The 27,061-nt window shown below is 58.5% G+C and overlaps 3 protein-coding genes across 12 annotated transcripts in view; all 3 read right to left on the bottom strand.

Annotated features, from left to right (window-relative positions):
* HOXC4 (homeobox C4) overlaps positions 1-27,061 on the bottom strand; it is a 59,218-nt gene that overhangs the window by 23,453 nt on the left and 8,704 nt on the right. For 2 of the 4 annotated variants that reach the window (XM_041736755.1, XM_041736756.1), the window contains exon 1: positions 13,030-13,155. The exons of 1 other annotated variant lie outside the window; for it this stretch is intronic. The gene's annotated coding sequence lies outside the window, so the exon portion shown is untranslated. Of the gene's footprint in view, positions 1-11,205; positions 11,315-13,029; positions 13,156-27,061 lie in introns of those variants that run through there. One more of the 4 variants, XM_041736757.1, reaches the window with a different exon arrangement.
* Positions 244-27,012, bottom strand: HOXC6 (homeobox C6). Of its 7 annotated transcripts, XM_041736749.1 has the most exons (4): positions 13,030-13,144; positions 8,477-8,559; positions 2,203-2,548; positions 244-1,468 (listed from the first exon to the last, which is right to left on the bottom strand). In XM_041736749.1, exons 3-4 carry the CDS (start codon positions 2,354-2,356, stop codon positions 1,161-1,163), a joined length of 462 nt encoding a protein of 153 aa, XP_041592683.1. In that variant the 5' UTR covers positions 2,357-2,548; positions 8,477-8,559; positions 13,030-13,144; the 3' UTR covers positions 244-1,160. The 7 variants fall into 7 exon arrangements, with proteins under 7 accessions (XP_041592683.1, XP_041592682.1, XP_041592684.1 ...); XM_041736748.1 differs by lacking the exon at positions 8,477-8,559 and having other exon boundaries at positions 13,030-13,155; XM_041736750.1 differs by lacking the exons at positions 8,477-8,559; positions 13,030-13,144 and adding an exon at positions 11,206-11,344.
* HOXC8 (homeobox C8) lies at positions 17,603-23,501 on the bottom strand. The gene is made up of 2 exons (XM_041736760.1): positions 20,757-23,501; positions 17,603-19,316 (listed from the first exon to the last, which is right to left on the bottom strand). Exons 1-2 carry the CDS (start codon positions 21,190-21,192, stop codon positions 19,024-19,026), a joined length of 729 nt encoding a protein of 242 aa, XP_041592694.1. The 5' UTR covers positions 21,193-23,501; the 3' UTR covers positions 17,603-19,023.

Below are 27,061 nucleotides of genomic sequence, written 5' to 3'. Positions count from 1 at the left end.
CGGCCTGTTTTGCGGGGCGAGTGCGCTGCTCCGCCGGGAAGCCCCCCAGCGCGTCCCCGAGCCCGGGAGGCCCGGCCTGCGCCCCTGCGCCCCTGCGCCCCTGCGCCCCTGCGCCCCCGCCGCCTCCCGGGAGAGGCAGCGCAGGGGGCTGGGGGCTTGCAGGCGGCGGCGGACGCGGAGCCTGCTCCAACTTTCGCCCCGGGCCGGCGCACGAGCGAATTAACAGAAATCCCCGATATCCACTTTTAAAAATAATATCAGTTTTATTAAATATTCGAGAACGGATCCAGAGGTCGGATTTATACAGGAGGGTAACACGAGGGGATTTTTTTTTTTTTGAATTTATTTCTTTTTTTCTCCTACCGGCTAAACAAACGTCATTCACTTTTTTTTTTTTCCTCCCTTTTTGTGATTTTCCCTCTTTTTTTTTTTTTGTTTTGTTTTGTTTTTTTTTGTTTTGTTTTCCCCCTTTGAGGATGGGCTTGGAACACGGAACGGTGCTAAACATAAATATAAATACAGAGACCACAAATACAGCTAAAAATATTCACACAGAAACGGTCACAGTTTGTAATATGCCATAATGACCCCCCCAGGATTCCTTAAATACAATTTGCCTGGGCCGGGCACTTGCTGGGGCAGAGGGGCCGGGCAGGGGCTGCGGGGAGGCCCTGGGGGTTGCTGCGGGGCCACGACGCGCCCTCCTTGGGCCTCCCGGCCTTCGCGGCTGCCAGGCCGGGCCCTGAGGCCCGGGAGCGCGGAGGCCTTGGCCCGGGAGCTGCTCTCCGCGCAGGGGCGGGGGTGGGGGGCCGAGTCCTCGTTTGGAGGGTCATCCGTGGAGTGTGAAGCGAGGTTCAGGGAGAGCCCCCAAGGCCTGGGCGGGGGGAAGGGGCCTGCAGACGAGCCGAGAACGAGCTAGCGAGGGAGCAAGGAGGAGGAGGAGGAGGAGGAGGAGGAGGAGGCGCGTGGTCACAGAGTTTGTGCGGTGAGGGAGGGGGGCCAGAGTTGACTTCCAGGTCCATATCTGAGTCCCTAATTTTGTCTTAGGGACCCCAAACACATCAATTGTGCCAGTGATAAATACAGAGTGTGTGATTAGCAGGGAGTTGGCGGGGTTGCAGGGGAGAAGGAGGGAGAGGGGGCGGCGGGGACAGTCCTGGTCACTCTTTCTGCTTCTCCTCTTCTGTCTCTTCCCGCTTCTCCTCTTTCCCGCCCAGGCTGTCGGCCGCGGCCCCTCCGCCGCCCCCCGAGAGCGTGGACGTGAGGTTGGACTCCTTTTTCCACTTCATGCGGCGGTTCTGGAACCAGATCTTGATCTGGCGCTCGGTGAGGCAGAGCGCGTTGGCGATCTCGATGCGCCGGCGCCGCGTCAGGTAGCGGTTGAAGTGAAACTCCTTCTCCAGCTCCAGCGTCTGGTAGCGCGAGTAGATCTGGCGGCCGCGCCTCCGGTCCGCTCCGTAGCCGACCCCTAGAGACCCGGGCACAGAACACACTGAGAACCGTCAGCAAGGCGTGCTCCGTGGGCGGCCGGGCCTGGCGAGGTCCTGACCCGCCCGCGTGGCCAGCGCTGCCGGCGGGCTCCAGCCTTCGCCCTCTCGCCCTGCCCCACCCCCACTGGGGGCACAGCCGGGGCCCAACTCCATCCAGCCCCCCTAGCTGGTGGTGAGTGTCCCAGAGAAAGGGGAGGCGGGGAGGCAGGGAGGGAGGAGGGGGCGCGAGAACCAGGCACAGAGCTGGAGGTCTGAAAACTGGGTTTGGGAAAACCCCCAACAGTGGGGAATGAGGGCCCCACTGCTCCACAGCTGGGCGCCCCCACCTCCCAGCGCCCCAGCTCCCTGCAAACTTCTCCCCACTTCTCTGCCCCCTCCCTGCTCCTCAGCCTGACTTGGGGGGGCTCCCCCACCCCGCCCCGGCCCCCCTGCCCCCTGCCCCGTCCCTGCCCCCTCGGCCTGCCTGGGAGCCCTCCAATCCGCCAGGGCCCGGGGGGCCAGGCCCCTGCCAGCGAGCCAGCGACCAGCGAGCCAGCGAGCAGGAGGCGAGCAGAGGGGCAGAAGAGGGGGCCCTGTCTCGGCGTCGGCGAGGAGACGAGCGTGATTGTTTTTATGGGGCCATAAAAAACTCTCTCCGCCCGTTCTTCTAGGGAAGCCGGTCATAAAGCCAGTTCAGTTTATTTAATTTATATCTCGGAGCTGTAAAACTCACCACTGTGCGAATTCATTCGCTGCATCCAGGGGTAAATCTGGATACTGGCTTTCTGGTCCTGGGGCGCAGTCCTGCCCTGCTCAGAACTAAAATCCTGAGCGATTGAGGTCTGTGTGTTATGTCCTAAGGTGTTTTGTCTGCAGTTTGAGAGCATGTCTTTCTCCTGGTAAAAGGAATTAGATCCATAGTCATACGGCCCCCGGCTGGAACTGAACACGACATTCTCCTGTGGCGAATAAAAGGGAGTCGAGTAGATCCGGTTCTGGGCAACGGCTGCTCCATAGGTCGAGAAATGCCTCACTGGATCATAGGCGGTGGAATTGAGGGCGACGTTGGGGAGGACGTCCTGGCCCCCGGCGAGGTGGCAGGATAAGGAAGGGTTAGTGAAGTAGGAATTCATCCCTTTGCCTTTACCTGGTCGGGCTATGATTTCTTTAATATTTATTTCTGTCTCCAGTTTGTACTCGGAACTAGATGGTTATAGGGACGGCTCCAATCCAGGACAGACAAAATGACAAAGTCAGCTGACCCCCTTCCAGCCAATCGCAAGCCAGATGTCAAGAAGGGGGAAAAAAATCGCTTCTGCTTCTGTTGATTCCCTAGTTGAGACTAAGTGTGTGCTTTGAAAGTAAGACTTGGATTTCTTTTTAAAAAACATATATGTGAGGGAACTGATCTGGAGGTGAAGGACGGTGAGCAGGCATCAGCAGGGCCTTGGGGCCCGGGGAAGAGGAGCTGCACTGCTGGGAAATCTCCCAGTCCCAGCTAACTTTGCTGTGCTGTGGCCAGAGCCAGGTCTGGAGAAATCCCTCTATTTCCAATCTGATTTCATCTTTTCTATCTCCCCCACCCCTTCTGAAATTATGTCCTGGTTTCTCCTTGGGAAGAGCCCCTTCCCAGCTCGGGGGAAATCCCCAGAAATCCTACAGGAAATCCTAGCTTGACCCTCCATGGAGTGAGTTCTCATCACTAGACCAGTATTTTCCCCCCCAATAATTTAAAAAAAAATCAAAAGTACACAGAAACTGCACAAAACGTGGTGCTCAGAGGAAGGAGAGCGTGGCTGACAGTCTGAGGTGTCAGGGGGGATGTGGGGAGCAAGCAGGTCTGAAGGGGGAAGGAGGAGACCTCAGGGTACAGTGGCAGAGCTGAAGGGGGCAGAGGGGCCATGTATTTGCTCCCTCTTCCACTTAGCTCCCTTCTGCCCCTCAGAGCACCCTTTTTGGGGGAAACCCTTGCAGCATTTCTGCCAAAAAGGGAACACGTATAAAAATACAATAGGAAAGAGAGAGAAAGAAGTAAAAGGTGGGAGACAGAGAGAGAAAGGAAGAAAGGAAGGAAGAAGAAAGAACTCTGAGAGTCTTTCTAGACACATCAACTCCTGTTTATGTTGGTGAGAATTTATGATTTGGAGCCAGCGAGGGCTGGTGGGGTGATTCACACAGGATCCAGGCAGAGAGGGAAGCTGGTGGGGCTCTGAGGGGCAGTTGCCCGAGGCAGGAGCCCCCAGCCAAGGGAGGCACCCCTGGACCTGAGCCCTGGGGCTGGGGAGAGTCGAGCAAGGGGCTCCTGGGGAGCTCTGGTTCCAGGGCCAGCCTCACCTGGTGCAGCCGGGCCTCCCAGCAGCCCCTACCCCCCATTTTCTCTCCACCTTGGGGCTGAGAAAAAGGAAGAGAAGGGTAGGAAAAGGCAGCTGAGTTCGAGGCTCTGAGGGAGCCGCAGTGGGCGGACTGAAGCAGCGGAAGGTGTGCAGATGGGGTTTTTCTCCTGATTAACCCAAACTTAATTTGATATCGTGACATAGGCTGAGAATGCTCTGAGTTGACAAAGGGGGCGGTGGGGCTGGCGACGGGAGCAGGGCAAGCTCATATTTTCTCTTCACCATTTTGGGGGGGGGGTGGCTATAACAAGAACCCGGATGTCGCCGGATTTTATGATCTTTTCCTTCTGTGTAACAAAGCGGAGTAATCAATGGGTAGCAATAAAGCCATAAACGGGACTACGCTGGGAAAAAACTCGTTTATTCATCTTCTGTAACGTTAAGGTTTCCCTGGAGTGTCGCTAGGGGGGAAAAATAAAGTTTCGAACCCAAAAGCAGACAGTGTGTAGGAGCTGGTGGAGACAACATGTTAGCTAAGACATGAACCTCGTTAGGGGACTGAAGAGCCTTCCTGCCGGACAATTTGTGTTGGCTTTTAAAAGTGCAGCCCCAATCCTTCAGAAAGGAGGGGAAATTGTTGGTATTTAAGAGGGTGGGGGAAAGACCCCTGTACTTATCAAGGCTCCCCCTCTTTGGACCATACTTTCTTCTGCTCAAGGAGGTAAAAGTGAAAGGGTAGAGGAGGGTTCCAAGTTAAGAAAGAAATTTTGAGAGGAGTTGTCTCGTTTGGGGGTGACATGGCAGGTACATAAACACAGACACCAGCGTGACTTGCTTTTTGCTCTAGAATCCAGCTGTCTTCGAATTCATGGCATGCCTGGACAGAGGCTTTCAACAGCTGGCTGGGGCTCCAGGCCCCCTGGAGGGCAAGAGGTAGAGCGAGAAAGAACTAGGGGGGAGGGGGGCGAGACCCAGGGGGCTGAGCTGAGAAACAGGTCGGCGCACCCCTGGACCCTGGACACAAGTAGCCGCTCTGAGTCCCCAGCCTCTTCTCTGCCCTAAGGGTAGCAGAGTAACACGTAGAGCAGGCCGGAAGAGAGAGTAAATTCCCTCCATCCCCCCCCCCCCATTTCAGAGAGATTGCTAGAGGGATAAATCATGTCAGTGATATTTCCTTCAAGATATTAAATTGTTGCAATGTACAACAAATTGAATGATGGAAGATAGGATGTCTTAATGAGGTTTCACTTTCAGTGAGTGTTGATTTTCTATGTATTTTTAAAATCTCTTTCGTGGGGGGTGGGGGAAGGAAGGACCCTGGGAGAAAGAAGGGGCTTCTGGGGAAGCATGTGCTGCAGCTCCCCAGCAAGGATGCCTGGGTTTCCTTGAGCCCCTCCTAAACAAAGTCTGGAGGGGCAAGGGGCCCCCAAAGTTGGGGATAGTCTCCTTTGGGGCCTAAAAGTAGTGGGCGCGGGGGTGGGCGACCTGAGGAGCAGAATGTAAGTCTCAGCCCCGGAAAGTTAAGTGTTTTATTACGTCCCTAAACAGAGGGCAGAGACTGAAAGGTCTCGCCGATTTATAATGAACAGAAACCAGCTGCTGGGGGAAAGAGGCAGAAATGCTGGAAGGGGGAGAGAAGAGGAAGCAGAAATACAAATAAATTCCCCCACTGCTTAAAGATTTTCGGCAAAATTAATTCCCAACATACTCTTCCCCCATCACCTTCCATCCTGAGAAAAGGAGCCTCCTTCTTTCAGTCTGGTCTTTAATTATGCAGCTGAAATTTGCTGGAAGGATTCGCTCCAAGGGGGGAGAGCAGGTCAGATGAACCCGATCTTCCCTCCATTGGATTATATTTTCCTTTTCTCATTTTATGTTAATTTTATCTTTTTGGCGAAAGAACGGCTGTCTATGGGGGGATAGCTGGGACTTGGGTTTTTCTAAATATATTTATATTTTCCTGTTAAATTTGTCTGAAAACAATTATGGAAACTCATCAGCAGAAGCAAGAACAGATGTTTTATTAAAACTGCAGTTGAGCTCTGTAAATATGCACAAGTTCTGGGAAGGGGGGGGACTTGTTCTTTGTTTCTATAAAACAAGCCTAGAGCAATCAGAGAACACCCCCATCAGGCCCGCAGGTCTCCGAGTTGCTCTGCCCCTTGGGCCTCCGGAATCAGGCATTCCGAGGGGGTTTGGCGGCAGAGCAGATTTTCGCTTTCGGAGCTGTAATTAGTGGATTCGAAAACAGAATTCAAAAAACACAGAAGAGGAATAAAGGGGGAAAGTTGCCGCTCGCTGCTCCAGTCCCCCCATCTCCTCAGCCCCAAACACATGCTTCTCATGAGCGCTAATTACAGGAGTGGAACTTGCTGCAGGCGCCAAGGGCCTGCTTGGGGGGCAGTCACTGGCCTGGAGTCCCCAAGGCTAAGGGGTGCTTTGGAGGCTGCGGACTCGAAGGTCTCGCTGAATGAGTCAAGCGCTCCTACCCCAGCCTTAACCTGCTCCAGGGCAGGGGCTGGGGGCCTGCGTAGCTCTGAACAGGGGAGCGGGTGGGTGTGCCTGGACTCTGGCTGGGAAGGGGTTCGTGGGCAGGCCTCACCTTGCCTGCCTTTCCTCTCCACCCTGCCCTGGCAAACATAGAACTTTCTTGAGGAAGGGGATCTGCAGCGAGGAGGAGGAGATCTGGAATTTTTGCTGGGGGACAGTCTTTGCCAGAGGTCCTGGCTAGTGGGTGTTTTGCTAGTCTTCTCTCTTTCCCTAGATCCCCCAACTCTGCGCAGATGTCTGTGACTCACCCAGCCTTGCACACAGATACACACACTCTACTCCTGCCTGCCGGCGCCACCAACCACAGCTCGGCGCCTCCGGAGGCTGCTCAAGGACCTGGACACCGGAGCCGGAGCCGCAGGACTCGGGGCTCTCGGCCTGGGCGCTTGGCTGCCTGGAAGCCACGGCAGCCGCCTGACTCACCCCTGCCAATTCTTGATTTTGAGAGCAGGGGAAGGGCGGTTGCCCGACCAGCACCCTTTGCGCCACTGGGCAGGGGCTGAAATCCCTCTTGCAGAGAAAGCCCAGTTTCAATAATTGTTCAGCTCACCTTACAGTCGCACTGTTTGGTTAAGGCTTTGCTGTTCTAGAGCTGTTGCTCGGGTGGCCCGACTGGCTTACGAGCAGACACCTTTTTAACTTAAAAAATTAAAAAAATAAATCCTACTCCAAATGCCCAGTGATTTGTGTAGGAGTTCCTTTGATCTCCATAGAATCCGGAGTTAAAGGAGTGCAAGGAGAGTCTCCAAGTCCGCCAGAGAACCTGAATGCGGGGAACTGGGTGTGCTTGGGGACACCAAAGCATAGCTCACCTCCAGCTTCTCACGGGAAGGGTGGAGGATGCCTCCCCACACACACTGCATTCCAAAACAGAATGTTTCTCCTCGTCTCAAAGTTCAGGCTTGGAGGCGCTTGCAGAAAGGTGAAATCTGACACATCCAACCCGGAAATGCATCCCATTTGGGGGTGCTGATATTCCGGGGACAAGGCCCAGGCTGGCCAGCTGAAAGGAGTTGGGGGTCAGCAGGGAGGGGCGAAGGGGGATGAGGCCAGATGGGGCACATCAGGCGCCTGAGAACTAACTGCCCCAAACACCTCTGAGGCCTGGGCTGGCAAATTCTCTTTTGAGCTAAGGGGTTGCGAGGCTGCCCAAGCTGCTTCTGCTTTATGTGCAATTAAACAGAGAAGGAAGGTACGTGGAGAGGCTCTGCTAACTCACGTCATATTTTCTCTCCTCCTTCTCTCTCTTTCCAGACTTCCGCCTGACCTTTCTTTACCACCACTCCACTTGGGGCTGCTACCCTCAGCAGACACAGACTCCCACCATGGCAGTTGTTTAGCTTCTCAATTCACTTCACTCACCGGAGCTTGAAAAGTAAAGCAGACCCCAAGCGTCTCTGAACCATCCCACTCAGCCCTGAGTGCCTCTGGGCTCCCTTTGGAAGAAGTCTTTTCTGGCTTTGGGGGGCCTGGCCCCCACGCACCCCATCTCTGTCCCAAGGAAGAGAGGGCATGCCAGAGAGCCTTCGGACACGCGGTACCGCATCCCCACTGGGAATGGGGAGGGAACTCAGATGCTGAGTGACATTTCAGGGAGGAGAAGCAAGTGGCCCTGGTTGGCCAAGGAGGAAAAATGAAGGACGAGAATAGTATTTAGAATATTTCTGGCCCCCAGAATGGGACCAAAGGACCCCCAACTTCCTGGCTTTTCTTACGGCCCTCCACATAAGCACTGCTTGGACCCACTTTGGAGGTTTATGAGAATTGTAAAATTCAGGAGCACAGCATTTATGACGTCACAGTGAGTTGTCATGAGGAAATTGTAAATGTCATAGAAGTTATATACAGGAGGAGTTCTGTGGGGGGGGGGTGCCCTGCCACTCCGCACTTCTTTTCCTTTCCCCCATTATCCCCCCCTGGCCTAAGTTCTCCCACTTGCAAATAAAATGTTATTATGCTCTGGAACAATAAGCCAACAGTGAAACATCGTCCTCATTTCCCTATAAATAATTTTATCCTTTATTGTTTGGGGATCTGAGAGAACCATTTAATCTGCGCTGGTGAAAAGAGAGAGAGAGAGATGGGGAGGGGGGAATTAATTTCAGAAACGAGAATATTACTTACTTCGATGATACTCTTTTAGATTTGATAGCCGGGAGCAAAATTAGAGGCGAACAGCGGCCTCTCCGACTCTACACCTGGCGGGCCTGGAGATTTATAGGATCTTTAGCGAAGGGGCAATTTAATTTTGTAGGATTTGCTTAAATTCACTGCTATTTTGGGGGGCCGAGGAGAAGGGAGGGTGCGGGGGGGAACGACATGCTTTATCTAGTTTTATGAATCTGCCACCATTACCCTGATTTAAAACCCAACAACCTGTGTCTCAGAGAAAACTCCTGCAGAAAGGCGTGGAGGAGTTGGGGCGAGGGGGCCTCGGCTTCCACCGTGGCCCCCTCGGCCAGGCAGTTGCCAGGGGGAAGGAAGAAAAGCCCGGGCGGGCGAGGGGAAGGCGGCTCGGAGGCTCTCCAGCACCGGGACACCCGGAGGTTTATGGTGTCCCCATAATTCCCCACCCCTATAAACAGCTGCCCTGTTCCAGGAGCTGGCGCTTCCTCCCCGGGCAGGGAGAGCGAGGGCGGGGGCGCCGGCGGAGCAGGGTGCCGGGAAGGGGAGGGAGCCGGGCAGCGCCGCACTTTGTTCTCCTGGGTGTTTGCTGGTTTGGCGGGTTTCCGACGCAGGGTGGCAGCAGACAAAACAAGTAAACAACCCACAGACACAATAAACAGGGGCGGCCGCCACCGAGCCCGAGGCCGCGGGCCGCCGAGGGCACCGCCCGGGGCGAGCTCACCCCAGCACCCCGCGAGGCCGCCCCCAGGCCGGGCCGGCCGAGGTGGAAGGGGCCTGGAGCGACCTGGCGGCCCGGCCCGCGTCCCCTCACCGCTCTGCTCCGACGGTACCGGGCCCTGCGCCCCACCGGCGGCGGGAGAGGCCCGGGGGGAGGCTGGAGCCCGGCCGCCCCGCAGCCACCCGGCCGCAGCCTCCTCCCCGGCCGCTTGCGACGAGGGACAACTGAAACAGGCGCCTCCAGTCCCCAGATCCGGGCCTCTGGGGGCACCTAGAGGGCCCCTCAGCGGCCCCCACAGCCACGCAGGCGAACCTGGGGTGCCGAGCGGGAGCCAGACCTTCTCCGCACCCCTGCCCCTTCTGTCTCGCCTTCTGCACCGGCCTCTCCAAGCGGCTGTCTCGGCCTCGGCCCAGAGGCCACCTTCCTGACCCCTCAGATCCCCTTCACTGTCCCAGCCACGTTCGTTAGAGCGCCAGGGCCTAGCCAGCCGCCCAGAACTGCGCAGAGACCCACCTCACCCACAGAGTTCCCCACAAAACTCACTGGCAACACCACAGGGCTCCCTGGTAAACAGCCTCTGAGCTGGGGAAGTTTGGGGTTTGGGTTGGGGGGTGGGTGGAGAGAAAGCAGAAGGGATTCACTATTGCCCCAGCCCAGCTGCTTGGACAGTGAAGGCAAGAAGGTCCCAGAAAGCCTTCGTGGCATCCGTTGGTTCCTGCAACCCGCATACTCCGATTCCAGCACACACACGCGTGCACACACACGTTTCCAGAAGAGCGTGCCCAGAGAGGGTCTGCTGGGTGCACCCAGTGCCTCCCTGAGCCCAATCCCAACTAACAAAATTTTGCATGCACATAAAACGGTGTTTGAGCGAGGACAAGCATGGTGCTGTACAATTAACCACCGAGGAAATATGAGTCTGTATATATTCACGCACAAGTCGGAGTCTGTACATTTGAGCCCGGACGTAATAAGTGTATAAAGCTACGAAGCCTGGTTTTGGAACACAACAGCCAACCCAACCAGGCCGCCTTCTCCAAACAAGGGTGCATTCTTTGTAGGGATCACAACTGTCAGACCAGGAGAGAAAGGGTCTGCTCTGCCCGGTTTCCCTTCGCTTAGGAACTGGCGCGTGGACTGCAGCCCGTGGCAGGGCTGACAAAGCCTTCAAGGGACAGGCCTGAGGTGCCCAAAGAGTGGACTCCGAGGGGGAACGCCAGGGGCCCTGGGCTCCAGGGAGCGTCGCCAGAACGTGACCCACAGATTCAGTGCTTCTGGCCAGCGTTAGTCCTGGGCGTGCAGAGTCCCCCAGCCAGATTCTATTCTCGGCGGCCCTGGCTATTATTAGATACTCACGCCAGGGCTTTCCTGCACTAAGGACCACGTTTACAGGGAACCTGGCCTACGAGGAGGCTGGCCGGTGCCACTGGTGGCCTCTCTTGTGCTCCCGTGTGAGCACCAGAGTGGGGGAGAAGGAAGGAAAAGAAAATCGAAAGTAAGGAGGGAAGGAAGGGGCTGGCGTTCGGGGCTGGATTTCTCCCCTGGCCGGACTAGAAAACTGCTGCCAGGCTTTCTCTGCGTCCCTCTGCCTCGTGAGGAGGATCTGGGGGGTGAAGGACATGGGGGACCGCAGGACCCTAGCCAGGAAGGGACAGAAAATCAATTGAGAAAAATATTATGCAAGGACACCTCAGGATGATGCCGTTAACCCGTCACCCATGAACCCTAGCACCCTGAAATCTGGCAGCGGGTCTCTTTAGCTGCCTGTGGGCCCAGATCAATACCCCAGCCTTAGCCAGGCCCACCCCTCCAAAGGGAGGGGGCCCCTCTACTATCCCAGGTGAATCCCCACTGTCCTGAGTGGCCTTCCCAACTGTTTTCCCGAGAGAGGGGGGGGTGTGAACAAAGGAGGCTCGTGGCCCCCCCACCCAGTCGGGCCGGCCATCTGCAGGGGTGGGGGGTGGGGGGCAGACAAAATACAGGCGAAAGAGAGAAATAGAGGCCTCACCGGTCGGCGGTTCCCACACTACGCCAGGAGAGAGGCTCCCACGTCCAGGCCTCCGCGTGGGGTGGGGGCCTCCTCGGGCCCCCGCCCGCCCCCTGCCCTGCGCGGGGCCCCCGGGGCCGCGTGGCTGCCGGCCTGGGCGCGGAGCGGCGGAGCGCGCGGCAGCCGAGCAGGCGGCTGGGCCCATTTGGGGAAAGCCAAGCGCTTTTCTCGATCGTAAACAAGGAACGAAATTAGCCCCTCGGCAGACGCCTCTGCCGACACACAAGTCCTCGTGGGGGGGAGTGGAAGGGGGAGAGAAAATGCCATTTCTTCCCCCGAGAGAATACCTCGGAGGCCTTTATGTCGGATGCGAGACGGGACTTTTGGGGGGGCAGGGGAGGAGGGAAGGGGCTGCGGGGGAGGGGAGGGGAGAGTCCCCGTCCCCCGGACCCGAGGGCTTTGATTCGAATGCAGTCGGATCGCGTTTTCGAGAATTTGATAAAAACAGGTTCCCTCTCCCAGCGCCGACCCCCGGGGCGACGGGTCAGGGTTGAAACAGGAAATCGAGGAGCGCTCCCCTCCCCCACGCCGCTCGGCGGAGGAGCGCGGCCGCCCGGGGGACCGCGGCGGGGGCAGCGCCCGGCCCGCGCCCCTGCGCGCCCCCCGCCCCCGGCTCGGGGCGTGTCCGCCCGGGCGTGGAAGCGGTCGCGCGTGCGGCGCCCTTTGCGAGCGGAAGCTCACCCGCGCGGGGGGCGGCCTCGGACCCGGGCCAGGAGCAGGGCGGGGTCGTGTCACGCGGCTGCACATCCAGGGCCACGTACATTTGGAAGAAATTAAGCCACTGTGTTATGAAACCATGTGTGTCGGGTTAAGACCGTGCAGCTCGCCATTAGCACCAATTATCAGGAGGATCCCGAGCGCCCGGGACCCTCCGGGCCGCCCCGTTCTGCCGTCCCCGCCCCACGGGCCAGGCGCGCCTGGGTGCTCCCTGCCCCGGCTCACCCGCGAGGCCCGGGCCTGCCCGCAGCCAGCGGGGCCTGCCCAGGCCCGTCCCCGGCCCCGGCCCCGTCCCCGTCCCGCCCGGTGCCCCGGCTGGGTGGGGGGCGCTGCGCGGGCGGAGAAGGCGCGTCGGCCCCGGCTCGCAGCACAAGATGGCTTTGGAGCCCCGCGCCCCCGCCCCGCCCGGTGCAGGCCGCCTCCCAGCTTTCCGCCCGCTCCGGGGGGGCGGGGGCGGGGGCGGGGGCGGGCGGGCGCACCCTCCTCCGCTGACGCGCACCAGCCAACGGCCTCCCCCCTAATTGCCAATTAACAGGCCCCGCCGCCCGCCGAGCCGCGCGCTCTTCCTGCGCCGCCGCCCGCTCCGGGCCCGCACTGCGCATGTGTGAGCTCGGCCGCCGCGCTCTCCGCGAGGGCGGGGGCCGCGGGCCCGGCGGGGGCCGCGCGAAGTTTGTTTGGGGCTGGGGGGGCCGGCTCTGCTGGGGGGCATGGTTGCGGCCTACAGTGCTCGCTCCGGCCCTGCAGCCTGAGCTTCCGGGCCCCTCCGTCCCGGTCCCCTTAGCTCCCATAGCCGGGAGGCCGCGGATCCCTCCTAGGTAAGGACGGGGTGGGCACCACGCAGCGGGTCGGCGCCCTAGACCCCGGCCTGGAGCCCCGACCCCAGCCAGGGCGCGCGGTGACACCAGGACACCGCTGGCAGCCCGGCCCCCACCCACCCCACCCGCACTTCCCCCTCCCGCCAGCCCCCCTCTCCTCTAACCGAGACGAGCCGCTGCTGTCCTTATCTCGAAACCGCCACCCAGCTACGGACCATTAGTTACATATTTGAACCAATAAGGAAACACTTACCGGGCGCCGCTGTCACTCTCCCTCTCCCTCTCTCTCTGCCTCTCTCTCTCTCTCCCACTCTCTGTCTCGTCTTCCCTCATTCTGTGCCGCTGCCGAGCCAGTCTCAGCTCCACACATACATAGGCACTTTATATAAATTTAAAAATTTAAAAAAAAAAAGGAGAGAGAATAGTCCCAATGATGGAAAAGCCAAATAAAATTAAGGGGAGTTGCAAGAAGGGGGCAGGAGGGAGAGGCCGGGAGAGGGGAGGGGCGGAGGCTCTGCAGCTCGCGGCTCCGCTCCTGCTCCCGCAGCCTCCTGCCCCCGGGGGGCCCGGGCGTGGGGAGGGAGAGAGGCCCCCCAGCCCCTGCCCTGCCCCTGCCCCCAGCCCCCTCCCCAGGTGCCCCCAGCTTCCGGCAACTCCACCTGGGAGGGGAAAAAAATTAAATGCGGGGAGAAAATAATTATTAATCAGATTAATAAAAAATAAAATAATACGGTGATGGAGGGAGCGGCCGCGCAGGTTTCCCTGGCAATGGTTAGGCTCTTACGGGGAGGACTGCTCTGCGGAGCGCTCGGAACGGACAAACCACAATAAAAAGTTCACGTTCATGGATGGAATCCACATGACTTCTTGTGGCCAATCCAACTTGTGAGTCGATCGTAAACTTTTATTACTCAGCTGTAAATTTTCTGCAAACAACCGGGAATGCGATGCATTTGTGTAGCGTGTGCAAATGGGCGCCGGTCGCCATGTTTACCCAATTCTCCGGGAGAGGGAGCCCCCGCCCCGCCCGCGCCCCCCGCGCCCCGCGCCCCGCGCCCCGCGCCCGCCGCCGCCGCCACGGCCCGGCCGCCGGCTCGCGCGGGAAGGGCGCGGGGGCCCGGGGACGCGGGCGGGCTCTGGCCTCCCGCGCGGCCGCCCGCCTCCCTCCGCCGCGCCGAATCCCAAATATTTCCCCTAATAAGTGGGGTATCAGGGTGGGATGCGGGGAGCCCGGGCTCTGCGCCGGGCGCAGGGGCGCAGGAGGGGCGCGCTCCCTCCTCCCGCCTGCTTCCTTGCAGGGGAGCCACGTCCGCCCCCGCGGGGAGCCCCGGCGGCCCCCACTCTGCCCCCCACTCCGCCCCGCGGGATCCGGAGGGCCGCGCCGCTGGAGGCCCCGTAGCCGGCCGCGGGCCGAGTCTGCAGCCGCGGGGCTGGGACGCGCCCTGGGCAGCCGCGCAGGCCGGCAGGGGTGAGGGCAGCGGGCAGCCTCCACCCCCCAAAGTGCCCATCACCCCCACGCCCCCTTCTCCGAGAAAAGGACCATTGCCCCCTCCGCAGGACCATCCCCAGCGTCAGGTCTCCTCGCCCCTCGCTTCAGAGGGCAGTTCCTCCCAATCTGTCTAGAATCACAGATAAAACCAAGGCCCAGGATCCTGGTTCCTACTTTGGGTGCAAGGTGCTTTGAAGCCTTTTCTGTCTTGGCAGGTGACCCGCACCCGCCTGCCGTTTGCAGGAAAATTCTGCTGCCTGGCTAACCGGGACGCACCTTGGAGAGCCCCCCCCCCCACAAAGAAACTTATCCTTCCCCTAATTCCGCCTTCTGTGCTAAATTCCCAGCACCAGAGATATCCCCCACCTTTCTCCAGACCCCTGATTTTGGCGATGAGTTCAATGTGGGGAAACCCAGAATAAATCCCCCCCCCCATAGAGACTATTTGCCAACAACGAGTCGCAGCCCAGCCGAGTCGCAGCCAACACTCCCCACCAGCCCGAGATCTGAAGGCCCAAAGCTCTCCCCTGAATCCCGCACGGAGCTGGCAAGGGGACTTCCAGGGCTGGGTGCCCCACCCCAACCAATAGGGGGTCCCTCATCCCCTCCCCAAACTTCCTCCCTCAGTAAGGGAAGCAGTTCCCTCAGCCGGATGCAGAGACCTAGTTTCTTTTACAAACCCACCCATAAATTTTATAACAGGTAGTTAAAAATTACGACAAGGGAGCTCTGGCCCAGCTTCTCACAATGGGCCGCTGGGAGAATGGGACAGCGCTGCGGGCTGCTCACCGGAAATTTTACTGATCGTCTGTGGCACAACCTGTCCCGAGTTCGGTCTAATTGGGGCGAGGTAACTTTCTGCGGCCGGCAGGCAGCCTGTGGGGCATCCCATCTGGGGAAGATGAGGCTGGGGGAGGCCAGTCCGCTCTCCCATCCTAGGGTCCCCCACAAAGCCCTTCAGAGCACTCACTACCTCCCCCATCCCCAGGTCCCCTGCAGGCCCGCACCTCCCTTGGCCTCTGCAATGAAGTGGGGAGGGAGATAAAATGCCGAGAATTAGAAAAAAAAAAATCCAGAGAAACGAATTTGCCCCCCAACTTAATAGCTGCATTATCCCGTCTCTACGGTTGAGATTAGAATAATAAATTCAAGGCGAAATGAGCGAGATGCTTCAACTCAGCATTTTGAAAGATACTATTTTTCACAAATCACAAATAGCTTTCGGAAGCCACTTTGATTGGCTAATAAAAAAGTAAAGAATGGGAGAAAGTCCTATCTGCTGCAGCCGAATGGTCCCCATTCCGGTAATGGGACGGCGGGAGCATTTGGGAGGACGCGTTTCTAAAGAGAGCGCATCCCGCTCGCAATTAAGTTCCCCCATAAAACGGGTTTTACCTCCTTTTCTCTCCAAACGAGAAAAAAGAGGCGGTGGGCAGAAGGGGTGGGGGAGCGGGTGCCGCTGGAAGGGGCGGCGGGAGCTCTCCGGGTCTGGCCCACCCGAGGCTTCGCATCTCTAGCGATGCCGGGCGCCAGACGCACCCCGCCCTCCGACGCCGGGCTCGGGGCCACGGGCATTGCTGAGCAGGGCCAGGGATGAATGGGGCGCTGGCTGTGGGGGAAATTCGGCGAGATCCTGCGGAGCCACTTAGCATAGGGTTCAAGCAACTTGGCTACGGCGGGGCCAGCGATGTTTATTAATAGCAATCATAATTCCACAATAAAAAATGAAACGGCCGCGGCCGACCCTCGGAGTCTGGCAGGGATGCCCGTGGGAAGGCCTGAGGTCGGAGCCAAATGCTCTCTTCGGGCCTCCCCGGCGGGTAGCCCGTGCCTCCTGCAGCAAACGGGGTCACCTGGCTGGCGCAAAGGCTGGCAGCAGGGACCCCAGGTTTCCAAAGATTCCCCCACCCCACCCCCAGAGCTGTTCAAAGCTGTTCCCGGCTGCCTGCAGCCTAAGCTCGGAAATCGGCAGCCTCTCTCCAGCCGGCCGCAGGAGTCCCCCATCAAGGATGCCTGACCCAACCCTGTATTCATGACCACTTTTTGAGGGAGCCAGGGACCCAGATGCAGGTGAAATTACACAAAATAAAGAGTCAGCCTGGGTCTAAGTCTGGGAAAATCACTGATCAGAGGGAGAGGGAGAGATAGAGAGAGAGAAAAAGAGATCTGGCCTCAAAAATATTTCAGTCTTTGGGGAATCTGGTTTTATGGACCAGAAGATCCCATCTCCTTCCCTTTCCCCCTTCTCCTGACTGAGTCAGATGACTTGTATCTCTGGAATTTGGGATTATTTGACCAGAATCTCACTGACATAAACAGATTTCTCTGGCTAGGACCCTCCAGGGAGGAGTGAGAGACCCCTTTGCCCCCTGAGTCCCTGAGGCTTCAACCCCTTATTTGAGGAGTCCAATGAAGACTCTCTTCACCCTGCTGTGGCTGGGATGGAGGGCCCGCCACTGAGCAGGCCCATCGTCCTCGCCCCCAGGCCAATGGCCCACACTACCAGGGCAGGGCAGACTGCCCAATTGCCAAGGTGAAGCCGGGAGCCGGCTTGAAACAGCCAGAACAGAGGCTGGAGTAGATGCTGGCGGCCTGGGTGACAGTGATGGCTCTGTGCTGACGGAATCTGAATTTCAGAACATGGCCCCAGGCTGCTTGGTGTACCAACTCACTCACCTTCCCCTTTCCTTTCCCCCAGGCTCCAGCTCCCTCGCCCCCCACCCTTGGCCGTCTTCCCCAGCCAAGTCCTCCAGGCTGCCTTGAGCCTCACCTTCCTCCCACCCTGGTCACTGTTCTAGTGCTGGGTGCTGCATGCTGGGTGCTGGGTGCCCAGGGTTGACCGTGAGGGACTGTGGAGCTCAGAAAGAACCCCACTGCCTCATCCTCAGCCCCTGGAAGAAAGAGGCCTGACTGTGGGAGGGACGTGGGGGCAGATTCTTTGTCTGGGCCCAGCCCAAGGCCAAGGAAGAGGAAGGTGAGCAAGTGGGGAGACGCTTTCTTCCCACTGGGATCCTGGCATCTAGACACTCCTTTTGCCCATTTTGTTTGGAGCCAAGGTTCTCCCAAGAGCACACGGGAGCCTGCTGCCCTTCCTCCTCCCCCTCTACACCTCCCCCACCTTTCACCTGCCCTCCCTCCCTCCCTCCCTTCCTCCCCAGGCCTGCCCTCTCAACTCCTAGGCGCCTCTCCACGTGAGTTCCCCACCTCAAAGTCAGATCAGTGGTGGAGACCTTCTCCACAGTGCTGGGGAAAGGGGATAAGGAGGGAAGGAGGGGTAGAGGCTTGGGGGTGGGAGGGGGGCTTTGGAGAAAAAGCAAGTCATTCCAGCCTCAAATATTTTTTTCTCCTTTTTTTTTTTTTTATTATGACTCACGTATACAATACAAAGTACTTGGACCAGGAACAGGGCTGCCGGGACACAAAATCTACATTCATAGCTGGACATAAAGACGAATGACCAAAAATTATTATTATAGATATATTTTAACGTTTTTTTTTTCTTTCGAGCACATTGCATAAACAGAGAATTCAAGACAGAGTTAACTATACATTCAGTGCAATTTAGTTCTACTCTACTGGGGTTAGAAGCACAATAAAAGCGCACAGGACCGGCGGGCTAGGCAGTCTCAGTTGTTGGGTTTTTCTTAGTGAAATAAGCAGCAACAAACAACAACAAAACCGCATTACGAATACTCTCAAAGCAGGATTTCTTCCTATAGGTAGTGATAAAATACGTTGGAGGTTTCTCTCTTTTTTTTTTTTGAATTTTAATTTTTTCTCTTTTTTTTCTTGCATATTAGGATTTTTTAAAATTTCTTTTTTATTTTTTCAAGATTATTGCAGGTTCCCTTTAGGTAGTATGTTAAAGATTTATTATCAGTATTATTATTATTATTATTATTATCATTCGTATTCATGATTATGGTGATTTCTGAGCGCTAATACTAGTACAGCTCAGAGGAAGCTGGGCCCAACAACAGAAATCAGACAGCGAAAGGGAGGAAGGCATGGGCCCGAGTGACCATGGGATGTCTAGGTAGGATTTCAGCGGCGACTGCAGGCTCCTATCTACCCTGTGGGGAGAGGGGGAGGGGAGAGACCTGCATCTCCTTCAGGTTTCCATCAGGTTTCTAGAGAAAGTCAAGGGGGGGGGAGTCTTTCTAAGTGGGGGAGCCCCAGAGAGGGAGAAGGGATATTCCTTGCTATCATTTTGAAAAAATTTCTTTCAACATCTCCCTTTCCTCGCCTGCCTTCCCTCACTTTTCTTTCTTTTGCAAAGAAGGAAATCTAATACACTAATCCTAGCATAAAAACAAAGCCACAAGTCTTCTTCCGCATTTTGAGAGGGCTCCCCTCTAAAATAAATACCAGAGAAGCAGGGAGGTGGGAGTGTGGCAAGAAAGGGGTGAGAGAGGGGCGAAGAGGCCAGGTCTCAGACCTTAAAATCCAGGCAGGACTCCGAAGGGTGGGGGTAGGGACAAGTGTGTGTGTTGGGGCAAGGACTGAGACAGAGTCCGAACTTTTCGCTGTGTCTCGGTCTCCCCCCCCTCCAGCCCCCAAACAAATAAAGATCGAGGGAAGTCCAAAGGTAATAAAACCAGAGCTGCAAGTATCTGACAGGTAGTTAGAGTTGTGAGTGTCATTCTATTCTCTATAAAAGCAAATGACAGTCGTAAACTTCTCAATTTATCCGCTACCATAAAACGAAACTTCAAGGGAGTTGCTAAGGGAGGGGGGGGGGCATCTCTCTTTTTTTGCTTAGTCCTTGTTTTCTTCCTTTTCCTCCTCTTCTTTCTCCTCTTCCTCGTTTCCTTCTTCCTCCACCTTCTCTTCATCTCGGGCTCCGGGCAGTTTATCCTTGTTGTTCTCCTTTTTCCACTTCATCCTTCGGTTCTGGAACCAGATCTTCACTTGTCTCTCAGTCAGTCCCAGGGCATGAGAGACTTCAATCCGGCGCTTTCGTGTCAAATAAGGATTAAAGAGAAACTCCTTTTCTAGTTCCAAGGTCTGATACCGGCTGTAAGTTTGCCTTCCGCTGCGCCGCCCCGGAGCTGGACAGAATAGAACCCCAATCTGGTTATGTCTGGGAGGGGGCTTGGCTTTCCCCTGACACTCTTTCTCCCCTAAAGTTTTCCTCCCCTCCATGGTCTCCCCAGTTCCCCCTCCCTCCCTCCTGAAGACAGGGCAGGAGCAAGGAAGCAGGCAAGGGCAGGAAAGTTTGGGGGCTTGTTTTGGTTTAGCTTCACCTTGGGAGGTGGGGTGGGGGTGGGGGCAGGGACTGGGGTCTATCAGAAAACCGGGGGATGGCAGGGGCCCGGGGGAGCACTGCAGAGTCTCCCACCCACCCCAGGCCTGCAGTCTCAGGAAACTGGCCCTTGCAGCTTTGTTTACAAGTGCAGAGTGGCATTTGGTGAGCAGGGCTGGGGACAGAGTCTGTTTCCAAAAGAAAGGAAAAAGGTCTGGGGGTGAAGAAGAGGGGCTCTGCTCACTGCCCCCTCCTCGATCTGCCTGCCTAGTGCCTTGCCAGGAAGAAAAATAATTGATCTCCTGGAATGTATCACTGCTTGGCCTGATTGCTAACTGGAGACCAGCAAATAAATCACGGGCCATCCCCGCTGGAACTTGTCGCTTTCTCGCTTCCCCTTTTACTTCGAAATTGGGCCAGGAGGGGCCACCCCCGGAGGGGCTCATGGCCTGAGCCACTCCGAAGGTGTCAGGCAAAGCCCACAAACCTTTGACTGGGGACAGCTCGGCTTGGGTCCTCTGGACCCCTGAGCCCTCTAATCTGCATGGCCCCTCTCCCCCCCTGCCCTCTCTTCTCTCCTCCCTGGCTCCCTGTCTTCTCTCCAACTGCGGGAAGTAAAGCAAAGTTGGGGTGGTGGCCTTGAGGCTAGCTGTCTGCGAGGGGGCGGTGGGTACCCCCAGAGAGCCGGGGCACCTGTCCTTGGGGGTCCTGTCACCCTGTGGTCCAGGTAGGGGAGGGAAACAGAGGTGCCCCTTGTCCCCAAGACAGCCTGGCCACTGTTGTGGGGACTGAGGCTTTCTGCCTTGTGGAGAGGCTGCTTTGCTCCAGAGGCTGATAGCCTCAGGGTGCTCGGGCCCCTGGCCAGCCGCCTCCCCAACTCCGACCTCAGAGGTGGCCAGAGGCGGGACGGAGAGGCAGACAGGCAGACAGACAGCCGGCCCGGAGGTGGGAGGTGGGAGGTGGGAGGTGGGAGGTGGGAGGTGGAGGGCAGGATCAGGACGGGAAAGCCTTTGCACCCGGCCACCACCTTCACCCCGGCGCCCGCCCGCGGACCCCAGGCGAGCCCCGAGCCCCACCCCCGGCTGACCCTCCCCACCTCCAGAAACCCACTCGGGCCGGGGGTGGGGCCGGAGAGACCCCAAAGCCAGGAGGGGAGAGGACGAGGGCAGACAAGAAAGGAGGCGAGGGAGGGGGGGAAGACCCCGGAGCGCGGGCGACCGAGGGGGAAAGAGAAAAGGCTTCTCACCGTGGGGTCTCATCCATGGAAACATGAGGCTGGGAGACGAGTTTTGATTTAAGTGGCCTTGTCCTTCGCTACTGTTAGTGTTGGCGGAGGATTTACAGTCGGGATATTGCACCACGCTCGCCTCTTGCTGGGCCCCATAAAGGGACTGTCTGGGGAGCGCCTCGTAGCCATAGAATTTGGAGGCGTCTCCGTGGCAGCTCAGCGAGCACGGGTTCTGCTGGTAGCCCGGGCTGGAGATGCCCGAGGCGCCGTGGTGGAAGAAGTCCTGGACGTGGTGCGACGCGTGCTGGAAGCCGGGCGCCGAGCCGCCGGGCCCGTACACGAGCGCGGGGCTGCGGCCCACGCCCTGCGGGAAGCGGCAGTCGTAGTAGGCCGGCTCCAGGGACTCGCCGCCTTTGTACTTGGAGAACAGGGGGTTGACGAAGTAGGAGCTCATGCTGGGCACATGAACCCGCCGCCCCTCCCCTGCGGCCCGCGCCCGCCCCGCGCCCCGCGCCCCGCGCCCCGCGCCCTCCGCGCCCCGCACCGGGCTGGGCTCCGCGGGCCGCGCTGCGCTCCGGGCTCGGGCTCGGCGTGCAGCTCGCGCTCCCGCACTGGGCGCCTCGCTCTAGCAGCCCGGGCGAGTCCCTCCGGCTCCGGCGGCGGCGGCGCTTACACGCGATTCGCGTTCATCAATCCACGACATGAAGACAGGCGAGAGGGAGAGAGAGGGAGAGGGAGAGGGAGAGGAGGGAGAGCGAGCGCGAGCGCGAGGGCGAGAGGGAGAGGGAGAGGGAGAGGGAGAGGCAGAGCCGGCGGGGCTTGAGGGGTTCAGGGCTGGGGGACCGCGAGGAAGGGGAGGGGAGGGCGGAGGGCGGGGGTGTGGTGTGGGGGGAGCCAGCCCGGGCTCGGGCGGGGGCGGCCTCTCCAAGGTGCGCGCTCACAGCCCAAGGTGCCTCTCCCCAGCCCCCTCCCGCCTCTCCTTCCCTCGGACCCAGACACCTGAGCCCGCGGGTCAACTCAGGTTACCTCAACAGGTACGAGACCCTCCCCCGCCGCCGGGTGTGCCCGAGATGGGCTCCCCAGGGGGTCCTCAAGTCTGGGACTCCCAAGGGGCGAGCGCAGCAGCACAGCAGCCCCCCCTGCAGCCCTCCGGGCCTCCTGCCCCTCCTGCCCCTCCTGCCCCCACCCCAAGACTCGGTGCCCGCCTGCTGTGGGCAGAGGAGGCGGGCGGAGGTGGGGGCGCTCACACGCCCCTTCACACACCGGCTCCTGCCTCCAAGCTTGGCCAGGGGTGCTGACAGCAAAGCAGTTGATGGGGACAGAGGACAGGGCAGCTGGCGGGTCCCTGGCCTCTGGCTGGGCTGATCCCGGCTGCTCCCTCTCGGGAGACTATTCCTATCCGCAGCAGGCCTCTTACCGTCCCCGCGTACTCTAACCCCATAGGAAATGCCAGCTGGGCCTGGAGGGGCCCCTTGGCTCGCCGCACCCCCTGCTTCCCCAGGCAGGCTGCCCAGGCCGGGATGTGGACGGGAACTGTCAACAGACACTCTTTAAATATTTACCCACAGTTTCTCTAGGGGGTTCCTCGCCCATCCCCGAGAGACTAGGTGAATTCAAGGTAATTCTAACGGATAAAAGAACCTCAGTCCATCAACACCCTTCTCTGGCCATAAGTGTGCACGGTTACGTGGGGCTTAACACAGACAGAGGGAAAAAGGAGAAAGTGAGAGAGCTGTGAATACTACGTGTGCTGTGTGCATACGAATGAGAAAGAGGAATTAGAGAATGATTTTTTCCAGTCCTCCCCTTCCACGGTGGCTGAGGCCGTCACACACAGGGCAGTAGTGGGGCACATTCAGGATACACACGTCCTGGATGGGCTACTTCCACCCTGACACGGCGTCGCATGCAGGCTCCCCCAGCTGTCATGCATGCCTGGAAGCACCCCTCTCCCCTCAGGGCGCCGTGCACCCAGGCACGCAGGGAAATAATACCTGACGGACACGCCTGCGTCTTTAGCTTTTTGCATCACGAAAAATTGCCTATTTTCTTTCCACATCCTGGGCTTCCAGGGTTGGATGAGGAAGGAGGCTGTTAGAAAACCAGATCTTTCCTTCCCCATCCGGAGCCCAGCTCTGGGGATGGATGAAGGAATGGCAGGGCAGGAAAGTATGGTGTAGAACACCACCACCCCCCTGCCCCCGCCCGTGCCCAGTCCCTATATCATCTAAATAATCTCTGGGAAAATGGCCCCTGTCAGTCAAATTCACAAAGGAGATTCAAGGGTGCCTCAGCAAAAGACACTTCCAGGATCCCTTGAATTTGGAGGAACCCACCTCCACCTGACTTAGGGACTGCCCAAACTCTGCAACGTCCAGAACTCTGGCCCTGGAGCAGCAGGAGGGGAGGGCCAGAGGAGGGCTGCGCCAGGGCTGCAGACCTCCCTGGGGTCCAGGACAGCTGGGGGGGGGCATGTGGGGGGGAGGGGGGCCTCCTCCACCAGCACAGCAGGCTCCAGCCTTGCTTCCAGCCCTGCCTTCTCTGATCCTCCTCTGCTCAGAGTACCAAGCTGAACCCTATAGGCTCTGGGCTCCCAGCATCTGGGTCACTGGGGACTGTCATAAATATTTTCCCTTCCCTGCCTGGAAAGAGGAGGCTCGGCAGGCCAGACCCGCTGTGGGGCCTGCGCCTTATCTTTTAGAGGGTGTGTGTGGGGGGGATATCTCGACATTTTATGGTCCAGCGAAAACCCTGCCACAGAGCTATTCTTACAGGCCTTTGTGTCTTGGAATGCGACTGTCCCGAGTGTGCCGCCACCACCGTCTGCTCTGAGAGCCCACCAGTCCTGAATCCCCCGGCTGGACTCGATTTCCCCCCCTCCTTTTTTTTTTTTTTTGATTTGTTTTGGGAGGGGTATCCCTTGCCTTTTCTTGTTTTTTTTTTTTCCTTTTCATTTGATTCTCCTTTTCATGATTATGATTATGATTATTTTTTTTCTTTTCCACGTGTCTGGTTGATGCGGCTCCGGGAGCTTGGAGATGGAGGAACCCCGAGCAGCCACCCTCGCAGGGGCGTCCCGGCCTCCCCGGGCCTGCCCCGCCCTCCTAGGTACCGCGGATTTCGGTTCGTCTGTCCGGGTCATCCTGCCTTTTTGTGTCAATCACGCGCGGCCTGCTCGGCGCTTATCGCCTTCCTTATCGCCTTCGCCAGCGGCGGTTTCGACGCCCGCCCTCCCGAGCCCCTCGAGCCTGCAGCCCGAGCCGGGGCCCGTGTCCCGCCGCCACGCGCGATTTGTTTGCACGTCGCAGGTGAGAGGGTGGATTTGCTCGCAGGCGGGCCGGGCCGGGCCGGGCGCGGGGCCTTCTCGGCGGCTCGCGGGCGCCGGCCTCCGATGTCAGCGCGGCCGGGCCGCCCGGGCCCGCCGCCGCCTCTAACATTGAGCAACAGCGCCACCTCGCGTCCGCTCGCCCCCACGCAGCGCGGCCCCGCGAGGGCCCGCGGCCCGGCGAGCAGGTCCCAGCCTTGGCCCCCAAGGAGGCAGGTCAGAGGCAGGAGTCTGCAAGCGGGCGCGCCACGGGGGGGGGGGTCCCCAGAAGGGAGCTCCCCGGGGACCGCCGTCCTTTTAGCTTCCCAAGGTCTCCAGATAAGCCTTGTCAAAGGTTTCACGCTCTTTTCTCTTTTTTGTCACCCTCCCTTCCCGCATCGAGAGACGCTGTGCCAAGGAGCTGCCGCGATCTGCCCCCTACTCGGGCGCATTTCTGGGCTCGGACCACCTCCGCTCAAGCAGATGCACGCCCCGAGGCTCCCCAGGCCTCCTGCCCAGCGCGCACCCTAAACTCCTCGCTCCTCTTACCCTGCCGCTGGCTCCGCACCGCCTATTCCGCCGCCGCCTGCAGGACTTTGGGGTGGGACTCTGACTTCTCCCGACTGTTGGCCCCCTGGTTTGTAGCCCATCCCTCTCTCTCTCCCTCTCTCTCGCTCACGCACTCTCTCTCTCTCTCTCTCTCTGTCTCTCCACCTCTCTCTCCCAGCCAGTGAGGTCCTGTTCTCCGTGGGCCATAGACAAAACATTCCTATAATCCGATTTCAAAGGAAAGAGTGTCCACCTTATTTAAACCATAAAACAATTAAGCCCAGACGTCTAGCCAGCTCCGCGCTGCTGTTTTGTTCAGCCCCATTCAGAATCCAGCGTAGGGAGACAAACAGCGCCATAAAAGTGGCATTTCGGGGCTGCGGAAATGTACCTATCCGCTGCCTTCCCAAGTGGAACAACCTTTAGGGTTTTGTGATTCTGACAAAGGAGCAGAGGAGAGGTGGGAGGGAAGATTAGGGCAGGAGGGCGTTTGCTAGCCCCTCTCCCCACCCCACCCCAGCTTTCGTTTCTTTCTCTGGATGTGTGCTGTGTTGTGGTTTTAGTTCACAAATTGTAATAAATAAAAAATGGAATCCAATCCTGACCTGCAGGCCGGAGGCTGAGCTGGAACCGAACAGTGGGCTGGGGCCGGGTGGGCCTGTTCTGGATCCCACGCTCTCGCCAGGGCCCTTGGAGCCCTGAGCCCTGCGGCCCTCCTTCCTGCCCCAAGCAGGGCCGGCTAGGGCGGGCGGGCGGGCGGGCTGGCGGCTGCAGGAAGCAGGCCGCGCTGATGGACAAGGGGAGGCGACAGGGCCTTGGAGCAGGGGCGGGGTGGAAGCCCGGAAACGCCGCCTCGGAGCCTGGGCTGGGAGAAAAGCCTGAGTCCCTGCAGTCAGGAGGCAGTCAGGACCCAGGGGGGAACAGGTCCTGGAGTGGAACTGAGGCCAGGGTCCCAGGAGAGCAAAATGGCCAAGGGGGTGGGGTGTGTGAGGACCGAGAAAAGAGAATAAACTACTGGCAAAGCACCTTGCGAAAGGGCCAAGAAAACAACTGCTTCTGGAATCAGGGAGGAGGTCTCTGCAGTGGGCAAGAGGAGAGGGTGCTTCAGCCACTGGGAAAACCAGTGTTTGCGACTTTTGACCGTCCCCCTCAAAGATCATCCCAGCAAAACTTTCCTGCCTTCCAGCCTTCCTCTAGCCCCCAAAATTGGCCTGCTGAATGGAAGGAGGGGGTAGGAGATTCAAATGATGGGGAAGGGGCTGGTCCCTCCAAGTGCCTCGCCAATCCTGTAAGGCCATGCGATGGAGGAAGCTCCAGAAGGACTGGGATCCCCAGTTATTTTCTTTTACGGTGGTATTCCCCAAGTACTCAGAACAACACCCTGCACCCCTCGCCAGAATGGGCAGCCTGAGATATTAAAGCGCAATATTTCAAGCCGTCTGAGTTTAATAGTTTCCAGATTGGGGGATTTCCGAGAAAGGGGGCGCCGGGCCGAGGCATACCCAGCAGCTTGTGTCTGCTTCTGATTAGCGGATGAAAACTGCCGGGGCTGGGGCAGGCGCTCGGGGGGTGCAGTGCAACTGACCAACGGGCTGTGGCACACCCCCGGCCCCTACCCTTGCGCCTGGGGTCCCACCACCGCCAGGGAACACCCCACTCTGGGCTAATCCCTGACCAGCTGCCTTAGGCCTTGGCCATGTCATCCCCCAGAAAGGCTGCAGCCACTCAGCAAGCATCACCCTGTTACCCCCAAACCAACATGCAAACTAAACACCAGACTGGGAGAGAGACAGAGAGAGAGAGACAGAGAGAGAGAGAGAGAGGCAGAGGAGAAAAGAGAACTAGGAGGAGAGCGAAGAGAAAAGCTGAGAATGCACAGAGAAGTTGAAACTAAACCTAATTAGGATTGTACTGGTTTTGCCATCTCTCTCCCTTCCTTCCTTCTTCTTCCTCCTCTCCCTGCTTCCTTCTCCCCTTCCCTCTACCTTCCTCTCTCTGTCCCTCTCCCCCTTCCTTTACTCGGAACACAGTCCCCAGAGACTCTTCTGCTCCCTGAGGCCTGCTCAGCCTTCTTCCTCACCACTCACCGCTCACCGCACTCCCTCCCTCCCTCCCAGCCATCCCTCGAAGCACCAATGCAGGCAGGCAAGAATCCAGCCCGGGCCCTCACCCAGCACCCAACTTTCATCTTCACCTATCTCTTCCCTCCGATCTCGTGTACTCATAAATTATTACAATTAATTACAGCCAGGGAAAACCATTCATGCCATGCCCCCACCCCCTGGACTCCAACGAGCTACCAGGAAGCTCGCAGGCAGCCGCCCGGGCAGACACAGGCTGCGCCCGGGCCTCAGCAGCCTCCACCCCACCCCTGGAGCCCTCACGCCCACCCCACGCTGCCTGGAGAGCGGCGGCAGGCACTTGCCCTTCCGAGGAGGCCGAGGAGGCCGAGGAGGCCGAGGGAGCCCCT

This window comes from Vulpes lagopus, chromosome 21, assembly GCF_018345385.1.
Source record: "Vulpes lagopus strain Blue_001 chromosome 21, ASM1834538v1, whole genome shotgun sequence".
NCBI classification, from domain to species: domain Eukaryota; kingdom Metazoa; phylum Chordata; class Mammalia; order Carnivora; family Canidae; genus Vulpes; species Vulpes lagopus.
The sequence above is the reverse complement of the archived record's forward strand: the minus strand, read 5'-3'. Positions and strand labels throughout refer to the sequence as shown.

What these genes read in the sequence shown, in the direction of transcription:
- HOXC8 (XM_041736760.1), bottom strand. Translation starts at nt 21,192, where the DNA reads ATGAGCTCCTACTTCGTCAACCCCCTGTTCTCCAAGTACAAAGGCGGC. An exon ending in TCCATGGATGAGACCCCACG is followed by an intron (nt 19,317 to 20,756) that starts GTGAGAAGCCTT and finishes TATTCTGTCCAG; the next exon opens with CTCCGGGGCGGCGCAGCGGA.
- HOXC6 (XM_041736746.1), bottom strand. Translation starts at nt 25,751, where the DNA reads ATGATCTTTGAGGGGGACGGTCAAAAGTCGCAAACACTGGTTTTCCCA. An exon ending in GCTCAGCCTCCGGCCTGCAG is followed by an intron (nt 2,549 to 25,196) that starts GTCAGGATTGGA and finishes GCCGGGGGCCAG; the next exon opens with GACGTCCTCCCCAACGTCGC.